At 44.1% G+C, this 15,050-nt stretch overlaps 1 protein-coding gene across 1 annotated transcript in view; it reads right to left on the bottom strand.

Annotated features, from left to right (window-relative positions):
- LOC126427989 (aminopeptidase N-like) overlaps nucleotides 1-11,871 on the bottom strand; it is a 126,880-nt gene extending 115,009 nt beyond the window's left edge. The window contains exons 1-2 of the mRNA XM_050089874.1: nucleotides 11,623-11,871; nucleotides 5,230-5,386 (exon numbers count right to left, since the gene is read on the bottom strand). Coding sequence (XP_049945831.1) covers nucleotides 5,230-5,386; nucleotides 11,623-11,871 — 406 coding nt within the window. The remainder of the gene's footprint in view (nucleotides 1-5,229; nucleotides 5,387-11,622) is intronic.
- Nucleotides 11,872-15,050: the final 3,179 nt, after the last annotated feature.

A 15,050-nucleotide genomic window follows, 5' to 3' on the forward strand; every position in this document is an offset into this window, starting at 1 on the left:
TCCATATCCGTTCACGTCCATCCGCTCGATACAATTTGAAACAAGACTCGTTCGACCAGGCAACATGTTTCCAGTCATCAACAGTCCAATGTCGGTGTTGACGGGCCAACGACAGGCGTACAGCTTTGTGTCGTGCAGTCATCAAGGGTATATAAGTAGGCGTTCGGCTCTGAAAGCCCATATCGATGATGTTTCCTTGAATGGTTCGCACGCTGACACTTGTTGACGGCCCACCATTGAAAACTGTAGCAATTTCCGGAAGGGCTGCGTTTCTGTCACGTTGAACGATTCTCTTCAGTCGTCGTCGGTCCTGTTCTTGCAGGATCTATTTCCGGCTGTAGCGATGTTGGAGATTTAATGTTTTACTGGAATCCTGATATTCAGAGAACATTTGTGAAACGGTCGTATCGGAAAATCCCCACTTCGTCGCTACCTCGGAGATGCTGTGTCCCATCGCACATGCGCCGACTATAGCACTACGTTCAAGCTCACTTAAATCTTGATAACCTGCCAATGTAGCAGGAGTAACCGATCTAACGACTGCGCCAGACACTTGTTGTCTTATATAAGCGTTGCCGACCGCAGCGCCGTATTCTGCCTGTTTACATATCTCTCCATTTGAATACGCATGCCTATACCAATTTCTTTGGCGCTTCGGTGTATATGATTGAGAACGAAGTCCTTCGCTACGGCACTGCAGTTAGGATGTGAAATTAAAAATCGTTGCCAAATGTGCTGCTGCGAAAAAAATGGACGCTGTAGATTCAAAAATGGCTCTGACCACTATGGGACTCAACTTCTGAGGTCATCAGTCCCCTAGAGCTTAGAACTACTTAAACCTAACTAACTTAAGGACATTATACACATCCATGCCCGAGGCAGGATTCGAACCTGCGACCGTAGTGGTCGCGCGATTCCAGACTGTAGCGCTTAGAACCGCTCGGCCACCTCGGCCGTCTACGCTGTAGGGTGTGATTAAATAAACAATCATACATGTAAAACATTCTCGGTTTTCTTGCCGCGTCAGTTCGGGATAAAATCTCGAGCTTTCGGCGATAGCCTCCATCATAATCTTTAGGAGCAACTGACGATGACGATGGTGACTATCGCCGAAAGCTCGAGATTTTATCCCGAACTGACGCGGCAAATAAACCGAGAATGTTTTACACACATGATTGTTTATTTAATCACACCCTACAGCGTAGCCGGCCGGGGTGAAAGCGGTTCTAGGTGCTACAGTCTGGAACCGCGCGACCACCACGGTCGCAGGTTCGAATCCTGCCTAGAGCATGGATGTGTGTGATGTCCTTAGGTTAGTTAGGTTTAAGTAGTTCTGAGTTATAGGGAACTGATGACCTCAGAAGTTGAGTCCCATAGTGGTCAGAGCCATTTTTGAATCTACAGTGTACATTTTTTTCGAAGCAGCACACCGCCTCTCCATTTGGCAACGATTTTTAATATCACATCCTAACTCCAGTGTTCTCATAATTTTTAGGTGTTTAATGTTTACGTTTTTTCACTAACCCACCTGTTTCAATTAATTTCTAACAAACATGTTATTCATTTGGAACATGACCTCAAATCTTGGCGAACCTTTCAATCTTTTCAGTCAAGAACTTTATGCAGATTATGTCCCAGAACAATGTATTGCCAACCAATACAAACCGTTCACTTATGATGCCTAGCTCAGGAATGAGCAGGTAAAAAATGTTCAAATGTGTATGAAATCTTATGGGACTTAACTGCTAAGGTCATCAGTCCCTAAACTTACACACTACTTAACCTAAATATCCTAAGGACATACACACACCCACGCCCGAGGGAGGACTCGAACCTCCGCGGGGACCAGCCGCACAGTCCGTGACTGCAGCGCCCTAGACATCTACATCTACATCCATACTCCGCAAGCCACCTGACGGTGCGTGGCGGAGGGTACCTTGAGTGCCGCTATCGGTTCTCCCTTCTATTCCAGTCTCGTATTGTTCGTGGAAAGAAGGATTGTCGGTATGCCTCTGTGTGGGCTCTAATCTCTCTGATTTTATCCTCATGGTCTCTTCGCGAGACGTACTTAGGAGAGAGCAATATACTGCTCGACTCCTCGGTGAAGGTATGTTCTCGAAACTTCGACAAAAGCCCGTACCGAGCTACTGAGCGTCTCTTCTGCAGAGTCTTCCACTGGAGTTTATCTATCATCTCCGTAACGCTTTCGCGATTACTAAATGAGCCTGTAACGAAGCGCGCTGCTCTGCGTTGGATCTTCTCTATCACTTCTATCAACCCTATCTGGTACGGATCCCACACTGCTGAGCAGTATTCAAGCAGTGGGCGAACAAGCGTACTGTAACCTACTTACTTTGTTTTGGGATTGCATTTCCTTAGGGTTCTTCCAATGAATCTCAGTCTGGCATCTGCTTTACCGACGATCAACGTTATATGATCATTCCATTTTAAATCACTCCTAATGCGCAATCCCAGATAATTTATGGAATTAACTGCTTCCAATTGCTGACCTGCTATATTGTAGCTAAATGATAAAGGATCTTTCTTTCTTTGTATTCGCAGCACATTACGCTTGTCTACAATGAGATTCAATTGCCATTCCCTGCACCACGCGTCAATTCGCTGCAGATCCTCCTGCATTTCAGTACAATTTTCCATTGTTACAACCTCTCGATACACCACAGCATCATCCGCAAGACGCCTCAGTGAACTTCCGATGTTATCCACAAGGTCATTTATGTATATTGCGATTAGCAACGGTCCTACGACACTCCCCTGCGGCACACCTGAAATCACTCTTACTTCGGAAGACTTTCCTCCATTGAGAATTACATGCTGCGTTCTGTTATCTAGGAACTCTTCAAATCCAATCACACAATTGGTCTGATAGTCCATATGCTGTTACTTTGTTCATTAACCGACTGTGGGGAACTGTATCGAACGCCTTGCGGAAGTCAAGAAACACGGCATCTACCTGGGAACCCGTGACTATGGCTCTCCGAGTCTCGTGGACGAATAGCGCGAGCTGGGTTTCACACGATCGTCTTTTTCGGAACCCATGCTGATTCGTACAGAGTAGATTTCTAGTTTCCAGAAAAGTCATTAGACTCGAACATAATGTTGTTGTTGTTGTGGTCTTCAGTCCTGAGACTGGTTTGATGCAGCTCTCCATGCTACTCTATCCTGTGCAAGCTTCTTCATCTCCCAGTACCTACTGCAACCTACATCCTTCTGAATCTGCTTAGTGTATTCATCTCTTGGTCTCCCTCTACGATTTTTACGCTCCATGGTGCCCTCCAATGCTAAATTTGTGATCACTTGATGCCTCAAAACATGTCCTACCAAGGGATCCCTTCTTCTAGTCAAGTTGTACCACAAACTCCTCTTCTCCTCAATTCTATTCAGTACCCCCTCTTTAGTAATGTGATCTACCCATCTAATCTTCAGCATTCTTCTATAGCACCACATTTCGAAAGATTCTATTCTCTTCTTGTCCAAATTATTTATCGTCCACGTTTCACTTCCATATGTGGCTACACTCCGTACAAATACTTTCAGAAATGACTTACTGACACTTAAATCTATACTCGATGTCAACAAATTTCTCTTCTTCAGCAACGCTTCCCTTGCCATTGCCATTGCCATTGTACATTTTATAGCCTCTCTACTTCGACCATCATCAGTTATTTTGCTCCCCAAATAGCAAAACTCCTTTACTACTTTAAGTGTTTCATTTCCTAATCTAATTCCCTCAGCATCACCCGACTTAATTCGACTACATTCCATTACCCTCGTTTTGCTTTTGTTGATGTTCATCTTATATCCTCCTTTCAAGACACTATCCATTCCGTTCAACTGCTCCTCCAAGTCCTTTGCTGTCTCTGACAGAATTACAATGTCATCGGTGAACCTCAAAGTTTTTACTTCTTGTCCATGAATTTTAATACCTACTCCGAATTTTTCTTTTGTTTCCTTTACTGCTTGCTCAATATACAGATTGAATAACATCGGGGAGAGGCTAAAACACTGTCTCACTCCTTTCCAAACCACTGCTTCCTTTTCATGCCCCTCGACTCTTATAACTGCCATCTGGTTTCTGTACAAATTGTAAATAGCCTTTCGCTCCCTGTATTTTACCCCTGCCACCTTCAGAATTTGAAAGAGAGTATTCCAGTTAACATTGTCAAAAGCTTTCTCTAAGTCTACAAATGCTATAAACGTAGGTTTGCCTTTTCTTAATCTTTCTTCTAAGATAAGTCGTAAGGTCAGTATTGCCTCACGTGTTCCAACATTTCTACGGAATCCAAACTGATCTTCCCCGAGGTCGGCTTCTACCAGTTTTTCCATTCGTTTGTAAAGAATTCGCGTTAGTCTTTTGCAGCTGTGACTTATTAAACTGATAGTTCGGTAATTTTCACATCTGTCAACACCTGCTTTCTTTGGGATTGGAATTACTATATTCTTCTTGAAGTCTGAGGGTATTTCGCCTGTCTCATACATCGTGCTCACCAGATGGTAGAGTTTTGTCATGACTGGCTCTCCCGAGGCCATCAGTAGTTCTAATGGAATGTTGTCTACTCCCGGGGCCTTGTTTCGACTCAGGTCTTTCAGTGCTCTGTAAAACTCTTCACGCAGTATCTTATCTCCCATTTCGTCTTCATCTACATCCTCTTCCATTTCCATAATATTGTCCTCAAGTACATCGCCCTTGTGTAAACCCTCTATATACTCCTTCCACCTTTCTGCCTTCCCTTCTTTGCTTAGAACTGGGTTGCCATCTGAGCTCTTGATATTCATACAAGTGGTTCTCTTCTCTCCAAAGGTCTCTTTAATTTTCCTGTAGGCAATATCTATCTTACCCCTAGTGAGACAAGCCTCTACATCCTTACATTTGTCCTCTAGCCATCCCTGCTTAGCTATTTTGCACTTGCTGTCGATGTCATTTTTGAGACGTTTGTATTCCTTTTTGCCTGCTTCATTTACTGCATTTTTATATTTTCTCCTTTCATCAATTAAATTCAATATTTCTTCTGTTACCCAACGTCGAACATAATACGTGTTCCAAAATTCTACAACTGATCGACGTTAGAGATATAGGTCTATAGTTCTGCACATCTGTTCGACGTCCCTTCTTGTAAACGGGGATGACCTGTGCCCTTCTTCAATCCTTTGGAACGCTACGCTCGGCTAATCCCGCGCGGATGAGCAGGTAAAGAGGCGTACACCCACCTTTGTCGTAGTTGACGGTATCGAAGATGGCCGCAATTTGCTGTGGCGTACTGACGTTATAGGTCATGGGGTGCGTGGCGGAGGATGCGTCCTCACGCAGAGCTGGATGGAGCCCCAGAACCAGGAACTGGTCCGCCATGCGCCAGTCATCGCCGACCTGCCGGCACAACAAACCGTGTCGAACTGCTTGCTTACATCTACACTCAGTAATCTCTCTTCCTTGTGCATCACTCAGCTACCTCCACTGTTCAGTGGAGATAGCTGTCTCATGTTGGTACATACCACGTGAGTGTAGAACAACTTATACAGGGTGGTCCATTAATAGTGACCGGGACAAATATCTCACGAAATAAGCATCAAACGAAAAAAACTACAAAGGACGAAACTCGTCTAGCTTGAAGGGGGAAACCAGATGGCGCTATTGTTGGCCCGCTAGATAGTGCTGCCATAGGTCAAACGGATATCAACTGCGTTTTTTAAAATAGGAACCGCCATTTTTATTACATATTCGTGTAGTACGTAAAGAAATATGAATGTTTTAATTGGACAACTTTTTTCGCTTTGTGATAGATGGCGCTGTAACAGTCACAAACGTATAAGTACATGGTATCACGTAACATTCCGCTAGTGCGGACGGTATTTGCTTCGTGATACATTACCCGTGTTAAACTGGACCGTTTACCGATTGCGGAAAAGGTCGATATCGTGTTGATGTATGGCTATTGTGATCCAAATGCCCAACGGGCGTGTGCTATGTATGCTGCTCGGTATCCTGGACGACATCATCCAAGTGTCCGGACCGTCCGCCGGATAGTTACGTTATTTAAGGAAACAGGAAGTGTTCAGCCACATGTGAAACGTCAACCACGACCTGCAACAAATGATGATGCCCAAGTAGGTGTTTTAGCTGCTGTCGCGGCTAATCCGCACATCAGTAACAGACAAATTGCGCGAGAATCCGGAATCTCAAAAACGTCGGTGTTGAGAATGCTACAACAACATCGATTGCACCCGTACCATATTTCTATGCACCAGGAATTACATGGCGACGACTTTGAACGTCGTGTACAGTTCTGCCATTGGGCACAAGAGAAATGACGGGACGATGACAGATTTTTTGCACGCGTTCTATTTAGCGGCGAAGCGTCATTCATCAACAACGGTAACGTAAACCGCCGTAATATGGACTATTGGGCAACGGAAAATCCGCGATGGCTGCGACAAGTGGAACATTAGTGACCTTGGCGGGTTAATGTATGGTGCAGCATTATGGAAGGAAGGATAATTGGCCCCCATTTTATCGATGGTAATCGAAATGGTGCAATGCATGCCGATTTCCTAAGAAACGTTCCACCGATGTTACTACAAGATGTTTCACTGCATGACAGAATCCAACATGAAGGATGTACGGCACATAGCTCGCGTGTGGTTGAAGCGGTATCGAATAGCATATTTCATGACAGGTGGATTGGTCGTCGAAGCACCATACCGTGGCCCGGACATTCACCGGATCTGACGTCCCAGGATTTCTTTCTGTGGGGAAAGTTGAAGGATATTTGCTATCGTGATCCACCGACAACGCCTGACAACATGCGTCAGCGCATTGTCAGTGCATGTGCGAACATTACGGGAGGTGAACTACTCGCCGTTGAGAGGAATCTCGTTACACGTATTGCCAAATGCATTGAGGTTGACAGACATCATTTTGAGCATTTATTGCATTAATGTGGTATTTACAGGTAATCACGCTGTAACAGCATGCGTTCTCAGAAATGATAAGTTCCGACAGGTATATGTATCACATTTGTACAACCAAAATAAAATGTTCAAACGTACCTACGTTCTGTATTTTAATTTAAAAAATCTACCTGTTACCTACTGTTCATCAAAAATTGTGAGCCATATGTTTGTGACTATTACAGCGCCATCTATCACAAAGCGAAACAGTGGTCCAATTAAAACATTCATATTTCTTTACGTACTACACGAATATGTAATAAAAATGGCGGTTCCTATTTAAAAAAAACGCAGTTGATATCCGATTGACCTATGGCAGGGCCATCTAACGGGTCAACCATAGCGCCATCTGGTTTTCCCCTTCAAGCTAGACGAGTTTCGTCCTTTGTAGTTTTTTCGTTTGATGCTTATTTCGTGAGCTATTTGCCCCGGTCACGATCATTGGACCACCCCATATACTGGGACTAGGCAAGATACAAAACCACTTATGAATAAATATGAACACCTCTTTGAAGATGACCCATTTTCTGAAGAAACACCACAGACTGGTGAAGTCCTGACACTAGCCACACCAGCTACAAGGAAAGAAAAATGGCGCGATCTTATGATGCAGCTTGATATGAAACAAAACAGTAGAAAGGCATGGCAACTGCTGAAGAACCTTCGAAACGAGCCAGCAGCTACTCCCTCGGCCTCTCCTGTCGGGCTATGGAATTTGAACTTCGTAATCCTACCCACTTGCAGATTACAACTATGACAAATAATGTCGCTAAAGCTACTATACTCACAGATCCACGAGCTGGAGATGTGTCTCTGAAATGCCGTATACCAATGGTGCCAGCGGATTTACGCATTCGTTTTAACCCTTTCAGACTATCTGGCAACAATTTGCGTACATTAAATTTTACTGTGCCTTAGCTGCAACAGCCGCATTTTTTCCCAACGGAAACCTGAGGTACACGTATGTGAACGTTCAACTTTTTCATTACGTGCAAATGCTGCCAACTGTTGGGCATCACTATGAAAATAGCAGCAGGCCAATGCAGCAGTGCGCGGGGGGAATAACAAGGATGTGGTTGGTTCGCTATAGTCCACTATATAATTGAATATTGTTATTTTGATGGTAATTATTGAATGGTCATTTTACTATTTATTACGACAGAGAATATTCCGTAATTAGTTATTTTAGTCCATAGAATGAAGCTAAATGTACAATGCAGGTTATGAAAATGGGCACATATTCTTGTATTATTTTGCATGTAAAATAATTTTAAAAAATCACGCAAGATAGAGAAACATTTTTCTTCCTACAGAAAAAATTCACTTTGGTTGGACATTTTAATTTCCACTGTCTATACTTTTCCAAATAAATTCATAAAACTTTGTCAGCATGACCAGGAAGCATTTAGAATTCACACTTATAGCAGTGTAAGTTCAAAAACATTACAAAATACATTTTTTTTACATGTTAAATTTCATCATTTTTTCACTTACTACTGGCTGCATTTGTTGCTATAGGTACACTTTTCTTCATAAGTAAGAGAGATTCTTCGATGAATTTTGTACAGCATACAAACCATACTTACAGAACTTTAAAAACTGTGGTAAAAATTGAGATAATTAACTACAAAATTTGAATTTTTTCGGAACAGGAATTTTAAAATTAATGGCTCATTCATTTTTTTCATAAATTATATAAATTCTGCAGTTTCACACACCTGTAAGTATGGTGTGTATGAGGTGAAAAATTCATCGAAGAATCTCTCTTACTTGTGAAAAAATGTGTATCTATAGCTACAAATGCAGCCAATAGTAAGTGAAATAGTGATGAAATTTAAGACGTAAGAAAATGTATTTTGCTGTGTTTTTGAACTTCCGCTGCTATAAGTGTGATTCCTGAATCATTCCTGGTCTTGCTGACAAAGTGTTATGAATTTATTTGTAAAAGTATGGACAGTTTAAAATGTCCTGTGGTGCCTCTCCTGCCCAAGTCAGCCCGTTTGACGTCCTGCCCTCCTTAAGTGACTTTAGTTCCCAATGAATGTTTCTTGGCTATGGCAGTAGAGAATGCTGAAGGTCAGAGAGTTGGGGAAAGAGGAAGCAGACAGAGAGGGGAGGGAGGAATGGACCCAGAGGGGAGTAAGGAGGAGACGGACAGAGAGAGAGGGGACAAAATGGAGATCAGGACGTATATCTAGTTCCCATAAATACGGGATTATTCTAGATGATGGACCCGTTTTCATAAATTCCTATGTATTCAAGTACCAATCCAAAGAGAACAAGCTTCATACCAATGAAAAGAGGAAGTTCCAAAGTTTACGGCGGGCGGCGGCGTGAGAGCGGTGATGGTTTCAGAAGCGGCTGGTAGAGTTCGCTCGGCAATAGGCCCGTTATTCCGTTTCACTGTCAGTTGTGAGTGAGATGGCGACTGGGGAGCACGGGGTTTTCTGCGTTCCCGAGTTCGCCAAAAGTGAGTTTCAAATTACAGTGCAGCGATCATTTCGTTCCAAATTCGGTATTCGACCACCAGCCCGCAAAAGCATTAGCCGTTGGTTTAAGCAATTTAAACAGACTGGGAGTGTGTGCAAAGGAAAAAGCACTGGTCGACCGCGTGTGTCAGAGGATGATGTCCGACGGATTCGAGAAAATTTTGTGCGCAGTCCCAGTCGAGAGCCGGCCGATTTGGCCGAGCGGTTCTAGGCGCTTCAGTCTGGAACCGCGCGACCGCTACGGACGCAGGTTCAAATCCTGCCTCGGGCATGGATGTGTGTGGTGTCCTTAGGTTAGTTATGTTTAAGTAGTTCTAAGTTCTAGGGGACTGATAACCTCAGATGTTAAGTCCCATAATGCTCAGAGCCTTTTTTTTTTTTAACCAGCCAGTCGAGAACTTAGAATACCCTAGCCAACTGTATGGAAAGTTCTGAGACGGCGTTTGCTGTACAAGCTCTACCGATTACAACTTGTGCAGGCTCTCAAGCCCAATGACAAAGAGAAGCGTCTCGCATTTTGTGGCTATGTGCAAAGATGGAGGATGACGCATTTCTACAGCAAGCAGTTTGTAGCGATGAGGTGACGTTCCACCTTAGAGGAAATGTCAACAGACACTGTGTTCGCAGATGGGGTTTGGAAATCAAAATTTATCATTACAACACGAAAGAGTCTCACTGAAGATCAGCATACTCTGTGCCGTATCCTGCACAAATGTTTACGGACCATTTTTCTCTGCGGAAAGAACTGCAATGGGAATGACGCAGCTGGATATATTGGAACAATGGCTGTTTCCTCAGTTTATGGTTGATACCCAGGACTTCATTTTCCAACAGGATGGAGCTCTGCCCCATTGGCACCGTTATGTACGAGGGTTTTTGAATGACTCCCTTCTTCAGCACTGGATCCATCGCAAGGGACTTGACGACCTGGCTCTGCACGTCTGGCCACCGAGATCTCCTGATCTCACACCCTGCGACTATTTCTTATGGGGTTATGTACCGTGTACCGTCTCTAACAACCACTCTGAATGATGCGTGGAACCGGATCACTGCTGCCCTGAACTCAGTAACAGCAGATACGGTTTCGCGTATGTGGGGTGAGTTTGACTACCACGTCGATGTTTGCCGTGCAGCCAACGGTGGTCATATTGAACATTTATAAGATTTATCACCTCTCTAATTATTAAATAATCATTAAAAACTAATTAATTACAAATTATCAGAAATTATTAAATTTATTGAATTGATCTCGAACATTATGAAAAAAACTTTGTAACTTCCTCTTTTGATTGGTATTGTATGTATTGTATTGTATGTTAAGCAGGGATCTAGAAATGACGGAGAGGCTCCGTCCCCGCCGCAGCCGCAGTGGTCCACAACCCCACGACGGCTACCGCAGTCCACTTCACCCCTCCACCGCCCCACACCGAACCCAGGGTTATTGTGCGGTTCGGCCCATGGTGGACACCCCAGGGAACGTCTCACACCAGACGAGTGTAACCCCTATGTTTGCGTGGTAGAGTAATGGTGGGGTACGCGTACGTGGAGAATTTGCTTGTGCAGCAATCGCCGACATAGTGTAGCTAAGCGGAATAAGGGGAACCAGCCCGCATTCGCTGAGGCAGATGAAAAACCGCCTAAAAGCCATCCACAGACTGGCCGGCTCACCGGACCTCGACACAAGTCCGTCGGGCGGATTCGTGCCGGGGAACAGGCACTCCTTCCCACTCTGGAAAGCTGTATGTTAGACCGATTGGCTAACCGGATGGGCTTCATTGGTATAAAGCTTGTTCGTTTTGGATTTGTACCTTGAATAAATATGAAGTTTGGAAATTGGGTCCATCATTTAGAATAATCCTGTACTTAGCAATGGCGGATCATTGCCAGGTTCATTAATTATATTATACATACACTTGGCGTACACAGTGCAATTCTAGAGGATCAAACAAAATTCAATTCGATTCAATTCTGAACAGTGGTTCTCAGACACATTGTATGTAGGAAGCAATGATACCCTGGGGCCAGGGAGGTTACCTACTTCGGATTACCTCTCCCCCTGTACAACTGAAACAACTCGGAGGCTCTGACTGAAGTGGTCTGACAGCTACGGCTCCAGCAAAATAGCTTCGCTGCCAGCGTACGTCGTAGCAGTGGTAGCGGTACTCACATCGAGCGCCAGGTCCAGCTGGCAGGGCCAGTAGGAGGCGAAGCCCTCGTTGAGCCACAGGTAGGTCCACCAGTCGGGGCTGACGAGGTCGCCGAACCACTGGTGGACGATCTCGTGCACGATGGTGGTGGCCACGCTCTGGATCGTCTCCGTCGAGGTCGACTGGTCGCTCATCAGCAGGCGGCGCTCCCTGCAGACCAACCGGGTGACACGTGTACTCTGAGGGCTGGCGCAGTTGGTTAGTCGCATGTGTAGGGCCAGTGCTCACAGTCAAATACCTCTGGCAAAGCCTTGCGCTCTCAGGCTCCTTGTCACTGTTCGCACGGCTGCCCCCGTTGGAGGGTCGCGTCCTCCCTCAGGTGTGTGTGTGTGTGTCTTGTCCTTAGCGTAAGTTAGTTTAAGTTACGTTAAGTAGTGCGCAAGCTTAGGGACCGATGACCTCAACAGTTTGGTCCTATAGGATCCTACCACAAAAAAAAAAAAAAAAATAAAATAAAATAAAATAAAAAAAATGCAAACCTCTGACAAATAATTTTAATCAAAGACCTTTGGTCAAATCTTCGACAGTCTACTAGGGGTGCATTCATTAAAGATTTCTTTGATCAAAGACCTTTGCAGCAGCGGTGGCGCGGTTCCAGACTGAAGCGCCCAGGACCGCTTGGTCATAGTGGCTGGGAATTGCAGAGTAACCATGTAGATGTAGAAGTTGGGCCTAACTTTGATTAAAGTTCTCCATATCATATACTTGTTTGACTCGCTAGAGTTGCCTCTGACCTGTAAAATGACTTCAAAGTTTATTTTGTGTGCGATTTGTGGCTACTATCGCATTGATAATTTCAGTGTACAAAGAATACGACGTCCTTAATAGGTGTTAACATCAAACACATTGAATACAAAAATCGCAATAAGCAATTAGAATGGCACAAATAACTGCAGCCATCAGCTGTACTCAAAGTGTCTGCACCCTTAATGGTGCAATGAAGAAATTAGATGGACTAAGATTTCTATGGTGACATGGAAATAAAAGTGTTATCAATAAAAAATACATAAGTGAAATAAATGAATTTGTTACTCTATATAACATACCCTTAAGTGACTTACATATTTGTTCACGTGTTTCTGGAACAATACGTAAAATTACACACTGTGGCATCCGAGTATTATATCGCAAGAACAAAAAGGGTTAGCCTTTTCCTAAAAATCTTAACGTAACCATGAGACGTTCTTTACCAGAAATCTAATTTCTCAAATGTTGTCTATGAATATGAAGAGCTACTTTCATAATGTCAAACTGAAATGTTCTTTCGCCAGTTATCAAATACCTGCGATAATGACGTAGGCTGAAGCAATGAATTAAAGTTTGTACCAGCACTGGGATTCGAACTGGGCTCTGCCAATTATTAGACAGATACACTAACCATTGCGCCACAGTGGCACGGCAGCTACCAGCGCTGCAAGAGTTACACTGATAAGCCTCCCTTCCCAATGTTGTTGTTGTTGTTGTCTTCAGTCCTGAGACTGGTTTAATGCAGCTCTCCATGCTACTCTATCCTGTGCAAGCTTCTTCATCTCCCAGTACCTACTGCAACCTACATCCTTCTGAATCTGCTTAGTATATTCATCTCTTGGTCTCCCATCGGGTGATGCTGAGGGGATTAGATTAGGAAATGAGACACTTAAAGTAGTAAAGGGGTTTTGCAATTTAGGGAGTAAAATAACTGATGATGGTCGAAGTAGAGAGGATATAAAATGTAGACTGGCAATGGCAAGGAAATCGTTTCTGAAGAAGAGAAATTTGTTAACATCGAGTATAGATTTAAGTGTCAGGAAGTCGTTTCTGAAAGTATTTGTATGGAGTGTAGCCATGTATGGAAGTGAAACATGGACGATAACCAGTTTGGACAAGAAGAGAATAGAAGCTTTCGAAATGTGGTGCTACAGAAGAATGCTGAAGATAAGGTGGATAGATCACGTAACTAATGAGGAGGTATTGAATAGGATTGGGGAGAAGAGAAGTTTGTGGCACAACTTGACTAGAAGAAGGGATCGGTTGGTAGGACATGTTCTGAGGCATCAAGGGATCACAAATTTAGCATTGGAGGGCAGTGTGGAGGGTAAAAATCGTAGAGGGAGACCCTTCCCAATAGCGATTGCAATTCACGCGTCACCCCACAGATTGGACGGTGACGTAGTTTGTGAACAACATTTAAATTAGATTGAAGCAAAAAAAAAAAATTTGTGGAAACTGTACAGTCAACACGAGCGAAGCAGAAGATGCAAAGCTAAGTATGTCACATTTGTGACAGTTCATTGGCCCTAGAACACAATCAGCTGCCGATTGAGGTGGCGCAGTGGTTAGCACACTGGGTGCCTGTTCTGTATCTTTCCGCCGCTGTGCTGATCGTTTCGGTACTCAAGAGCACCGAACGGTCTAGTACTCGAATAAGAGCTCCTGCATTATTCAGTATGCATTTCGGTAGCGATACCGTTCGGGTCTAGAGAACCGAAGTGAGGTTGTCGGTTCGCGTGGCGCAAGCCAATCAAAAGCAAGCGGCCGCAGATCCGCGCATGCGCACTGCAGCGCGCACAGCGCCACGAAACAAAGCGGCTAGCAGGCGACGCAGGCGCGCTATTCTTCCAAGTACCGAAAATTGCGTTTACGTAGCTTAACGCATGACGCCGCATTCCATCGAGCTGGCGTGCCCGCCTTCATCGCTCTTGTCTCCTCCGTAACAGTATCAGGCGCAGTACATCCAATTCCATTATTCTCAGCTGCAATGTATAGAAATTTTTACAGTTTCCCTGACCGAATGTTTCCATGCATGCATAATAACGATAGCGTATTCGACTGTATTGTGCAGATTGTCGTAAATGCTGCATTATGTCTTCTTATCCTCATTCACACTGACATCGTGTCTTGGATTTTACGTTTCAGAAAATGGGTTAGGAATAGTGTGTAGCACCACATTGTACTAATACACTTATAAAAACACCCGAAAAAATTGATTCTGAGAGTTTCAAAGAATAGGAAGATGAACAGAATGCGATTATAGCTCGCTGCTAGGGATCTAAATGATTAAGTAGCGCCGGCCGCGGTGGTCTAGCGGTTCTAGGCGCTCAGTCCGGAACCGCGCGACTGCTACGGTCGCAGGTTCGAATCCTGCCTCGGGCATGGATGTTTGTGATGTCCTTAGGTTACTTAGGTTTAAGTAGTTCTAAGTTCTAGGGGGACTGATGACCTTAGAAGTTAAGTCCCATAGTGCTCAGAGCCATTTGAACCATTTGATTAAGTAGCCCACTTCCCTATATGATACGTCAACGATTTGGGCCTTAAAAACTCGAGAACTCCTGCAGTTCGTCGAAGCTTATAACATGCATCTCATGAATGAAAATGTTTCCTATATGGTGTTACAGTCAAAAAGTATTAC

This window comes from Schistocerca serialis, chromosome 12, assembly GCF_023864345.2.
Source record: "Schistocerca serialis cubense isolate TAMUIC-IGC-003099 chromosome 12, iqSchSeri2.2, whole genome shotgun sequence".
In the NCBI taxonomy this organism is placed as follows: domain Eukaryota; kingdom Metazoa; phylum Arthropoda; class Insecta; order Orthoptera; family Acrididae; genus Schistocerca; species Schistocerca serialis.